Here is an 11710-nt window from a genome sequence, read left to right on the forward strand (position 1 = left end):
AATTGCTTGTCACTTGTTGAATGTATAATTTATGTGTACTTATTATGTATTTCAATATTATCAATAAAACAATATTGTTGGAGTAAAGACAAATAATCAATCCCTCATCAGAATCTACTTACTAAATGACAAGTAGGCTAGCATTCGAGAATAGAGCATAAATACCACAAGTGTAGGACTTTGTATGAGACAGTTGTAATGAGAAAAGCCATTTCAACTGGCTCGTGGTATTGAACTATTCCCCCTTCTGCCAGATCCAATAAAAGCTCATAAACATTATCAGTCAAGAACAAGCCAAGCAAATAATTTTATCAAGACAAATTCTAATTAATTCCAACATTGCAGGTGTTTTTGCTTTTCATTTGCATGACTGGTCCACAGACAGTCCTTATTAATCATCTATTACAGACGGTGAACCATCAGAGGACATGTGGCTTCATGAATGCAATGAGTCCTTTTCTCGTGTCACTTTTACAAACTATACAGGTCGAGTTGAACCTACTTTAATTAAAGGTTTATTCATGGCTCGCCCATACTGAATCAGAATCTGCAACATGTTGCACTACATTTATGAATGTGGTAACTTCGCAACACTGATATTTTAAAATCATATAGGCAGGCATCAATGTAACAATTACATCAACAGTTTACTATCCAACGTTTACCATGCTTTGACGCGAATTTTCACTTCTCCTTCCTGTGGCTCAGGCATCGCCTTCTTGGTTACCCGGAGTTTGTTGAGACCCCCAAAACCGGACAGTATTACGGCTCGCATTTCTTTGGCATCTCCTGCAGATACTACATTTTCTGTTTCCTTTGCGCCATTCTTCTCTATCATGTGCTCAGTTTCCTCTGTCATCTCCGCTCCTTCTTTAGCCATTTCGGTGGGCTTCATGGGGCTGGAAGGGGATGCTCGAGCTTGTAACTGGTCCTTCCTTCCCTCCTGCTTCCAAGTTCAGAATGCGCAGTATGAGCCGAATCAGTTCTCTTTTGGAAGAGGGAGAGCTATACGGACCAAATATGTTTATAAACCCTGGATTACTGATGCTGTGTATTGGCCAATGAGAGACTTTGAAGCCACCACTCGGCCATATTGGCACTCCCCAATAGGAGCAGTCCTCCATAGAAATTAATGAAATTCTACAGTATTTCAATTAAATGTTTCAAGGACAAAATTACATTTATTTAAGTATTTTTGTTGTTGTAGTCGGACAGTAAAATTATTAATCTCAAAAAATGATACTTTATGGAGAATTGTTTTTATATTTTATTTATTTTTTACATTTAGCTCACATAATATAATTCAAAAGTATGCATTAAGGTGTCTGTAATATAATAAATGTGGCAAAAACGAATGTAGACAATAATAAATGCATTTCTATAGCTTCCAAAATATTTGTTTTACACCGGTGGGGAAGTGCCAAGATGGAGGCACAGAAACTTCCACACAGCGCCCACTTTTAGTCTTCTAGTGTATATATAAATAATTAACACGCACTAATTGATGACGTATATCGCGCAGTTAAGAGTCGAGTGGAGACGAAGGGCTTCGGTTCAGTCAGGCGTCCTGATGAGTCTAGTTTATACTGACTAGCTGGCAACAGCAGCAGCATGTCATTGGCACTAATTAAAACTTGTAAAAGAAAGTTATGTTTATTTCAATGGACGAGGGGAAAATAACTTGTAGTATTGGTCACCATCTCGATGTCAGCTAACGTAACGACAATTTGATGTGAATGACCAGTACAACGGTGTGATATCGAGGTGCTTCCCCACTGGGCAGCAGTTGCTTCACCGGCCAGTTGTATCACATATCGCTAACGTGCCGAATTTGTTCCATCCAACTTGATTATATTTCCAGTAGGATAGCAGCCTACACGAGAAATAACTTAAAATATTGGTAGTAACCATCTAGATGTCACCGTGATACAGTTTACTGCTCAATGGGGATAGTTAGGGCTGCAAAGCCGGCAACACAACAACACGTCCTGCAGTAAGGAGAGAAGTAGTTAGCTAGATAGTGTCGCAATATCAGGCCAGGCTGACAGCTAAAGTAAATGTATTGTAGTGATTTTCACCGAACATGTGGCCTACAACTACATTAACGTAAACGTTTTTGTAAAAAAAAGAAATGGTTACAAATTAATTTAAAATAAAAAAATTATTCCTATACAGGTAATGATTCTGAAAACTTCGGCAAGTCCCAATTTCGGCTTAGAAATTACCGCTGAATTTTCTAGCCACACGCATAAATTAGCTTGTTGGGGAGGGCTCATTATTAGGACGACTGCCTTGAACCAAATCCGTTCGTCCCCACTCAACTCTCGCTGCGCGTCATACGTCATACATTTTGGGCACCAGGCGTGTCAGTAGCCTCTCCCTGTGGAAGAGCAGCAAGCAAGCAGTTTGGCAAGGCATAACAGACCTATGTGAAGCTAGTCACAGTAACGATTAGCCACAATAGTGAAATTTGCGGTTCGCCTTCAAAATAAAAGTCCCTAATTGAACGTTTTTCAAACGGATAGTGGAATCATGCCATTTGGACTAGATAATACTAACCAATGTTGGAATGCTGTTAAATACAATAATTAATTTGACAATAAACAGAAAAAAACAGTTGAAATCCCACTGTGGATGTATTAGACTGCATAATTGCATTGGGGCATACTTACAGTATATTCACTGTACAGCCTTACCTGTGGAGTGATGCCGACAGAACACAATTCTCAAGCGTTTATATTAGCATCTTAGTTCTTATTGCAGGACTTTGACTGTGGGAAATCACCTTCCCAGTCAGCCTGTGTGTATTTAATATTCATATTGCACTGTACAGCCTAACCACAATAGAGTGATTGGGGAGGTGATTTACCAGTCAAAGTCCTGCAATAAGAGCTAAGACACTCATGTTTTAAGAACTGTGTTCTGTGGGTGTCACTGAGTAGGCTGATACACTGTTTCATGGATGCACAATCCATAGGTAAGGCTGTATAGTGAATATATGTATTTCCCCCAATGCAATTATGCAGTCTAATACATCCACAGTGGGATCGTTGTCTTACGTCAGATGGCATCACTCCTATGCGAAGCGCGTCCTTCAACCGATCAGTGCAGGCGGAATCGACTCATTATCTGACGTAAGACAATGCAGTTGGATTTCAACAGATTTTTCTGTTTGTCAAATTAATTAATTATTGTATTTAACTTTAAATTATGTAACAACATTCAAACTTTGTTTACGATTATTTTGTCCAAATATTGCATCATTCCACTATTTGGATCCCTTTGCGTCACTTTCTATTGGGGACTTTTATTTTGAAGGCGAACCGCAAATTCCACTTTTGCGGCTACAAATGGGCACGTGATCATTTACATTTACATTTTATTCATTTAGCAGACGCTCTTATCCAGAGCGACTTACAGGAGCAATTAGGGTTAAGTGCCTTGCTCAAGGGCACATCGACAGATTTTTCACCTAGTCGGCTCGGGGATTAGAACCAGCGACCTTTCGGTTACTGGCACAACGCTCTTAACCACTAAGCTACCTGCCGCCCCATGATCAGACAGGGTTATTCGATCAGACAGGGTTATTCGCAAATGTCTTCTTCCAGGCACAAAAATTCAAATATTTGTGAGTATCAAAACACAGACCTAACATTGATTGACTACAACACATAGGCTACAGGACACTGTATATCAGTATTTGGGGAATATCACAATTATGAATGTCCATTTACTGGCAATAGGTTTCATGTCTATAATCCAATCATAACCTGTTTATGAATAAGCAAGCAACAAAGTTACATCTCAAGTAGGCTACCATGTAGTAAAATGTATTCTCACTTAATGTACTAACCCCAAAAAATATTGGTCAGGGAAATAGCTAGGGGGCCCCACCTGCTGGTGAATTTCACAGTAGAAAAAACTGTAGTACATTTACCAAGTATGGGTCACATTGGGGCCACACAGTAGGAGTAGGCCCACACAGTGATTATTACAATCTAATGAGGTTGTTAGACACCTGCAAATTATAAGTTCTACAGTAGTGTAGGCTAAATCCTGAAGTATCCCTTTAATAAAGACATAAGGGTCAAGTGTTTTTGTCCTTTTAATAACATACTATTTATTTAAGTCCATCAACTTTGTCAGCAACTTTTATTTCTACATTAATGGTTAACAAGGAGGAATAACAGAACATAAATACTGGAAACGGAATGGAAACTTGTCTCATGACTGTGTCTCATGACTTAAACAATTAACTACGACACTAAACAAAAACACAAATATAGGCAGGATTTTCAATTTCAGAATAAATGTACAAGAATAGTTGCATAGCTAGTCGTTTTATCATGAGATTTTCCATCTGTTCACTACAATGTACTTGCATCCTATCTTTACAATGGTTAAAAAACACTATAGGCCAACTCAGTTGGATAGGGGGCTAATTGACTTGGCAATTTACTAATGAATCCTGACAGCGTTATTTTTCATTTACATTTTAGTCATTTAGCAGACGCTCTTATCCAGAGCGTATCATAGCTTTTTAGGTCAATGTCTTCTGTAAAGGCAGCATTCGAATAATCTCATCAATGATTTAACTGTGTTTATGGTAAATAAATAAAAATATATGATGGTTTTAGTTACATTTCTTACACAATTTACGTTGTAAAACGTGTCCCTACCTTGAATTCTTCAGATTATTTCTATCAATATTGTCAGGAAGTAACCGGACAAACCATTTCCTTTGTTCCTGCCAAAGACACATTAGCAATTCATCTGAGATTTTGGGGTGTTCATCCTCAGATGAAAATTGAATCAGCATATGACATTCCATTTGAGGGGTGTACATTCATAGGCCTACAATTTGTGAAAGGGCTTGGTCCTACTCTCGAGGAATATCTGTGAATATTCGTAGTCCATGCATTCCTTGGATCTCCTCCTTGAGTGCCTATGGATGAGAACATAGCAGTTTTCAGCTGTGCTGTTTTTGCAACAATTTTGCATTTGGCATAAAATGCAATACAGGATAATAATTTCACCTGAAAGGTTTGATATAAGACTGAGCAATTTGACATACTTTACTACTTGTTGTTCCTTTATCTCTCATCCCACACATCCGATTGGTACAAAACAATTTCAACCAAAGCAAATGTAACATTTTGACAGCGCTATATAGCCTCTACGCTTCCATACAATGGTGCAAACTAATTGATCTCTCCAGAATGTATCCCCATAGGTTACCTGGTTGACTAGTTGGTGTTGTTGAACCGTTCTTTTCCCTTTAAATTCATTTGATTCTATATGGACTTCATACATAGCACCGCAGCCACCTGAGAACAGAAAACGTAGTGTCACACCATTGTCATGAGTGCTCCAAGGAATCAGAGTCATCATGCCCATAGGGGGAACAAGGGCACGTGCCCCCGCCGATTTGTCCTGTTTTTGATTTGATTTTAGCTGCCGATGATGGGCAGGACTTGCAGGAGGTAAGTTTATAAACAAATTTGATTAAGCTGTGCAGCCTATTGATTTCTTTTTGATGAATAAAAGTTGAAGTTGGAAGTTTAAATACACTTAGGTTGGAGTCATTAAAACTTGTTTTTCAACCACTTCACAAATGTCTTGTTAACAAACTATAGTTTTGGCAAGTCGGTTAAGACATCTACTTTGTGCATTTTTCCAACAATTGTTTACAGACAGATTATTTCACTTATAATTCACTGTATCACAATTCCAGTGGGTCAGAAATGTACATACACTAAGTTGACTGTGCCTTTAAACTGCTTGGAAAATTCCAGGAAATTATGTCATGGCTTTGAAAGCTTCTGATAGGCTAATTGACATCATTTGAGTCAATTGGAGGTGTACCTGTGGATGTATTTCTAGGCCTACCTTCAAACTCAGTGGCTCTTTGCTTGACATCATGGGAAAATCAAAAGAAATCAGCCAAGAAATTGTAGACCTCCACAAGTCTGGTTCATCCTTGGGAGCAATTTCCAAACGCCTGAAGGTACCACGTTCATCTGTACAAACAATAGTACGCAGCCGTCATACCACTCAGGAACGAGACGCGTTCTGTCTCCTAGAGATGAACGTACTTTGGTGCAAATCAATCCCAGAACAACAGCAAAGGACCTTGTGAAGATGCTGGAGGAAACAGGTACAAAAGTATCTATATCCACAGTAAAATGAGTCCTATATCAACATAACCTGAAAGGCTGCTAAAGAAGCCACTGCTCCAAAACCGCCATAAAAAAAGACAGACTACGGTTTGCAACTGCACATGGGGACAAAGATCGTACTTTTTGCAACTGCACATGGGGACAAAGATCGTACTTTTTGGAGAAATGTCCATCAGATTTTTGTCTGATGAAACAAAAATAGAACTGTTTGGCCATAATGACCATCGTTATGTTTGGAGGAAAAAGGGGGTCGCTTGCAAGCCGAAGAACACCATCCCAACCGTGAAGTACGGGGGTGGCAGCATCATGCTGTGGGGGTGCTTTGCTGCAGGAGGGACTGGTGCACTTCACAAAATAGATGGCATCATGAGGAAGGAAAATTATGTGGATATATTGAAGCAACATCTTAAGACATCAGTCAGGAAGTTAAACTTAGTCACAAATGGGTCTTCGAAATGGACAATGACCCCAAGCATACTTCCAAAGTTGTGGCAAAATGGCTTAAGGACAACAAAGTAAAGGTATTGGAGTGTCCATCACAAAGCCCTGACCTCAATCCTATAGAACATTTGTAGGTAGAACTGAAAAAGCGTGTGCGAGCAAGGAGGCCTACAAACCTGACTCAGTTACACCAGCTCTGTCAGGAGGAATGGGCCAAAATTCACCCAACTTATTGTGGGAAGCTTGTGGAAGGCTACCCGAAACGTTTGACCCAAGTTAAACAATTTAAAGGCAATGCTACCAAATACTAATTGAGTGTATGTAAACTTCTGACCCACTGGGAATGTGAAAGCTGAAATAAATCACTATTATTCTGACATTTCACATTCTTAAAATAAAGTGTTGATCCTTACTGACCTAATACAGGGAATTTTTACTTGGATTAAATGTCAGGAATTGTGAAAAACTGTGTTTAAATGTATTTGGCTAAGGTGTATGTAAACTTCCGACTTCAACTCTATGTTTTGTTGTTTCTCTGTAATTCTTGCCACCTAGCCATTTTATGAAGTTGGCTTTAGCTAGCCAGCTAGATACGTTCCCAATCTCCCAACCTCATAACTAGATACCAAGCCATTTCAGGCTATCAGTCAAGTTAGAGTAGCTTGTCTAACTATCTTAGCTGGCATGCCTGCTGGCAATTTTACTAAATGTACTGAATAAGACTCACATTCCTTTCAATCTTTTACCCAGATTTTAGCAGAAATGCAAATAAGCATAAAAAAATTACCTTCAGGCAAGAGGATACAGACAGCTCAAGAGGTATGCAGAAAAATACATGGTTTAAATGTAATCTGTCACCTTATGATAATATCATGATAGTTGTGAATTAATTATGATGTCATGATATGTGCCTGTATTGATTATGTGTGTTATGATCCCATGTACTGTGTTGTAATTTGGATGTAATATCCTAGGCATATTTGTGCAGTATATTGAGATGTGTGATTTACAATAGTCAGAATGACACCCTCATTAAAATTGACCAGGTAATGACGTATGCTTAGATAACCTATCCAGAAAAATATGTTTAATTTTTTTACATAGAATTAGGCATAATGATTATGGATCTAGATTTCAGGAAAAAGCTGTTTCAGGTATTTGAAAAATGCAAATTTCTACAACTTCCCCCTCCAGACCATCCCCCCTCCATCCTCACATACTTCGTAACCCCTCTAAAATAATGGGTGCATGACAACCCTGCCTAGGAACATAAAGTTATTATGTTCCTAAGATTGCACTAGCCGAGCGTAGACTTACAGTGCCTTGCAAAAGTATTCATCCCCCTTGGCGTTTTTCCTATTTTGCTGCATTACAACCTGTCATTTAAATTGATTTTTATTTGGATTTCATGTAATGGACATGCACAAAATAGTCCAAATCGGTGAAGTGAAATGAAAAAAATAACTTGTTAAAGAAAATTCTAAGAAATAAATAACGGAAAAATGGTGCGTGCATATGTATTCACCCCATTGGCTATGAAGCCCCTAAATAAGATCTGGTGCAACCAATTACCTTCAGTAGTCACATAATTAGTTAAATAAAGTCCACCTGTGTGCAATCTAAGTGTTACATGATCTGTCACATGATCTCAGTATATATACACCTGTTCTGAAAGGCCCCAGTCTGCAACACCACTAAGCAAGGGGCACTACCAAGCAAGCGGCACCATGAAGACCAAGGAGCTCTCCAAACAGGTCAGGGACAAAGTTGTGGAGAAGTACAGATCGGGGTTGGGTTATAAAAAAATATCAGAAACTTTGAACATCCCACGGAGCACCATTAAATCCATTATAAAAAAATTGAAAGAATATGGCACCACAACAAACCTGCCAAGAGAGGGCCGCCCACCAAAACTCACGGACCAGGTAAGGAGGGCATTAATCAGAGAGGCAACAAAGAGACCAAAGATAACCCTGAAGGAGCTGCAAAGCTCCACAGCGGAGATTGGAGTATCTGTCCATAAGACCACTTTAAGCCGTACACTCCACAGAGCTGGGCTTTATGGAAGAGTGGCCAGAAAAAAGCCATAGCTTAAAGAAAAAAATAAGCAAACACGTCTGGTGTTCGCCAAAAGCCATGTGGGAGACTCCCCAAACATATGGAATTAGGAACTCTGGTCAGATGAGACTAAAATTGAGCTTTTTGGCCATCAAGGAAAATGCTATGTCTGGCGCAAACCCAACACCTCTCATCACCCCGAGAACACCATCCCCACAGTGAAGCATGGTGGTGGCAGCATCATGCTGTGGATATGTTTTTCATCGGCAGGGACTGGGAAACTGGTCAGAATTGAAGGAATGATGGATGGCACTAAATACAGGGAAATACTTGAGGGAAACCTGTTTCAGTCTTCCAGAGATTTGAGACTGGGACGGAGGTTCACCTTCCAGCAGTACAATGACCCTAAGCATACTACTAAAGCAACACTTGAGTGGTTTAAGGGGAAACATTTAAATGTCTTGGAATGGCCTAGTCAAAGCCCAGACCTCAATTCAATTGAGAATCTGTGGTATGACATAAAGATTGCTGTACACCAGCGGAACCCATCTAACTTGAAGGAGCTGGAGCAGTTTTGCCTTGAAGAATGGGCAAAAATCCCAGTGGATAGATGTGCCACGCTTATAGAGACAAAAAAACATTTTTAATTCCAGGTTGTAAGGCAACAAAATAGGAAAAATGCCAAGGGGGGTGAATATTTTCGCAAGCCACTGTATTAGCCCTCAAGCAAATAAATGAATAGATGACGCTGAGAACCTTTTTTTCTCCGTTTAATAGTGATCATGGAGGGAGTGGGATGGAGTTTGAGGGAAGTGAAGAGAGTTAAGATGAGATAGGGAAAAATGGAAGAGAGGACTCAGAGAAGAAAGATGAGGCGACTGCTGTGCCTTTGAAGAATGGATAGGAAGAAGATCTGGGGAATGGATATAAGAGGATTGTCTATGAGGATTCTATGGTGATTGGAGTTCGGTTCTTAGAAAAAGTCAATCATGGGGTTTTGGCAGACCAGTTTGATGCCTCAAGCAGTGGAGGCTGCTGAGGGGAGGACGGCTCATAATAATGGCCGGAACGGAGCAAATGGAATGGCATCAAACACATGGAAACCATATATTTGATACCATTCCAGTATTCCGCTCCAGCCATTACCATGAGCCCTTCCTCCCCAATTAAGGTACCACCAACCTCCTGTGGTCTCAAGGTGGGCGGAGAGTAGAATAGGGAAGGTGCAGTATGTTCAAATAGAGAGGAGTTTATTCGTTAGGATAGGATGCATACCACCTGCCAGAAGGACCGAGCATTGTGCATGGTCCGACTGGGAGAACGAGAAGTAATGTGCTTTAGTTTACGGAGCAGGGCTCCACTCAAGGGAGTTATAGCAGTGCCTCTAAGTGTAGAGGTTGAGCAGCTAAAGAGGAAGGTTCCTGGTGTGTGTGAGGTTAGACGGTTTAGCCGTAATCGAGATGGATTGAAGGAAGAGCCTGTCGGTTTTGCTATGCTTTGATTTTGAGGTACTTTTGATCGGGTAATGTTGAGATATATTGAGCTATCCGGTTAGAGCATTCGTCCCAGCTGTTCTGCAGTGTTTTCGCTGTCAGAAATGTGGTCATGTAGCGTCAGTGTGTAGGATGGGGCAACCTAGATGTGCAAGGTGTGGAGGTTTCCACGTAGTGGAGAAATGTTTGGAGGATGAGCCCAGAAAGTGTAGTAATTGTGGAGGTAGTCATGAGGCCAAGGCTACAGAGTGCCTGGTAAAGGTGAAACAGATACAGGTGGGACAGGGTGTTACATAAGCAGAAGCAGTGAGAAGGGTGAATCAGGAGGTAGGGCTCAGGGCTCTCCCCGTTGCCCACTCAGATGGAGGAGGACAAATAGTGAATGTTCCCAGTGAAATGTGTGGATCCAAGCAACTGTGTTTTGACAAGTCCAGGTTTCTGATCTTCATCGCTATGGGTGTGAATTGTGCTGCACAAGTAGAAAGCTGGTCAGATAAAATTTGAATTGTTGTGTAGAGCAGCTGAACATTTTCTGGATACTCTAGACATTTCTGCAGAGGATCTACAGAAAATGGTGGAAGAGGAGGTGATGCCCTCAGGCCTGTGGTTAGGGATAGTACTGTGTATGGTAGTACATGCAGTTTGGGCTGGGTTTTTGGTTGTATTTCCATAAGTATTTTCTTGAACTATTGAGTGCATCTGGCACTTCAACATGTGAGAGTAAATAAAGTACAGTTCGTTGCACTATTATTATTGGATGCCAACCGCCAATAATCCACACACTATCCTAGGAAGCACAGGTTTATCGAATTCCGTTCCAATAGTCGAGTAAACGAGACCGAATATGGAAGGATGACCACGCGAGAGTGAGTCCACTAAATAAGAGAAAGACACCAAAAACTTCCGCGTCGTAGTAACACATATTTGATTATGCCTAATGATCTAGCTAGTTGGGCTAGATCAGGACCACTTTTGACATCCATGTTTCTAGGTCTCTTTACCTGATATGTCCACAACTTTTAGAGACGTGGCCGATGGAAACTTCTCTTTGAGAATGTGTGCGATTCGGGTCTCTCCGTCTGTCTGAGAAGACAGAGTCCTCTGCAACTGTCTAGAAACCAAAACAGCCTAAAACAGAAATGTTTTCAAAGACAGTTAGCGAACGTTTGCTAACTCACAAGAAATATTGAATTACATGTTGTAACGTTAGCTAGCTCACGTAACTAGCTAAATGGTCATTGTCACTTGCTGTCTGATTGAGTGAGCAGAAAATATTCGCACTCAACCTTCAAAGTTAGCTAGTTTAGTTGGCTAGTCTAACGTTATGCATTATAATTAATTAAATTGATTTACTTGATTTTTGTGAAGAAATCTGGAAATAGAGAGCATCGTGACCTTGTCCTTTACTGAAGATAAAACTAACAATAATGAACAGTAATCCACCACCAGTTTTTTAAAAAGTCATGCCCCTCGCATTGAGCTATAATAAGAACGTCCCCTCGATGTCAACAATGTTGACGTTCGTCTCCACAATATGAC

The 11710-nt window shown here is 40.3% G+C and overlaps 2 protein-coding genes across 2 annotated transcripts in view; both read right to left on the bottom strand.

The window, feature by feature from the left end:
• The window catches only part of LOC121555740 (synaptic vesicle membrane protein VAT-1 homolog-like), a 36425-nt gene extending 35389 nt beyond the window's left edge, over positions 1 to 1036 (bottom strand). The window contains exon 1 of the mRNA XM_041869571.2: positions 666 to 1036. Coding sequence (XP_041725505.1) covers positions 666 to 895 — 230 coding nt within the window. The 5' untranslated portion in view covers positions 896 to 1036. The remainder of the gene's footprint in view (positions 1 to 665) is intronic.
• Positions 1037 to 4087: 3051 nt separating this feature from the next.
• Positions 4088 to 11687, bottom strand: LOC121555742 (bolA-like protein 3). The gene is made up of 4 exons (XM_041869575.2): positions 11525 to 11687; positions 11173 to 11299; positions 5239 to 5327; positions 4088 to 4945 (listed from the first exon to the last, which is right to left on the bottom strand). Exons 1-4 carry the CDS (start codon positions 11558 to 11560, stop codon positions 4880 to 4882), a joined length of 318 nt encoding a protein of 105 aa, XP_041725509.1. The 5' UTR covers positions 11561 to 11687; the 3' UTR covers positions 4088 to 4879.
• Positions 11688 to 11710: the final 23 nt, after the last annotated feature.

This window comes from Coregonus clupeaformis, unplaced genomic scaffold, assembly GCF_020615455.1.
Source record: "Coregonus clupeaformis isolate EN_2021a unplaced genomic scaffold, ASM2061545v1 scaf0159, whole genome shotgun sequence".
NCBI lineage: Eukaryota > Metazoa > Chordata > Actinopteri > Salmoniformes > Salmonidae > Coregonus > Coregonus clupeaformis.